This window comes from Enhydra lutris, unplaced genomic scaffold, assembly GCF_002288905.1.
Source record: "Enhydra lutris kenyoni isolate GAN:26980312 unplaced genomic scaffold, ASM228890v2 scaffoldscaffold140, whole genome shotgun sequence".
NCBI lineage: Eukaryota > Metazoa > Chordata > Mammalia > Carnivora > Mustelidae > Enhydra > Enhydra lutris.
In genome coordinates, this window is record NW_019154224.1 from 38,732 (window position 1) to 39,287 (window position 556).

At 41.0% G+C, this 556-nt stretch overlaps 1 protein-coding gene across 2 annotated transcripts in view; it reads left to right on the forward strand.

Moving 5' to 3' along the window:
* LOC111139987 (methylmalonyl-CoA mutase) overlaps positions 1 to 556 on the forward strand; it is a 30,904-nt gene that overhangs the window by 9,392 nt on the left and 20,956 nt on the right. For both annotated transcript variants that reach the window (XM_022492381.1, XM_022492382.1), the window contains one exon: positions 15 to 172. In XM_022492381.1, coding sequence (XP_022348089.1) covers positions 15 to 172 — 158 coding nt within the window. The remainder of the gene's footprint in view (positions 1 to 14; positions 173 to 556) is intronic.

A 556-nucleotide genomic window follows, 5' to 3' on the forward strand; every position in this document is an offset into this window, starting at 1 on the left:
AATATTTTATGTAGCACATGCCAAAATTTAATTCAATTTCAATTAGTGGATACCATATGCAGGAGGCAGGGGCTGATGCCATTCTGGAACTGGCCTATACTATAGCTGATGGGTTGGAATATTGTAGAACTGGACTCCAAGCTGGTCTGACAATTGATGAGTTTGCACCAAGGTGAGTAAATTGACTCAGAAATTGTCTTAATAATAAGACAATTTTTAGGACCAATTTATGAGTGTACAGTAGATCTAGTGATAAAATAAATCTGTATTTATAAATGTCATACCTCAATCCTTTTATGTTTTATTGGAGTAATAATGAGAGAATAAGCCATACTGTTGATGATTAAAAATCAGAATTAGGGACGCCTGGGTGTCTCAGTTGGTTGAGCAGCTGCCTTCGGCTCAGGTCATGATCCCAGTATCCTGGGATCAAGTCCCACATCGGGCTCCTTGCTCAGCAGGGAGCCTGCTTCTCCCTCTGCCTCTGCCTGCCATTCTGTCTGCCTGTGCTTGCTCTCTCTCCCTCTCTCTCTCTCTGACAAATAAATACATAAAA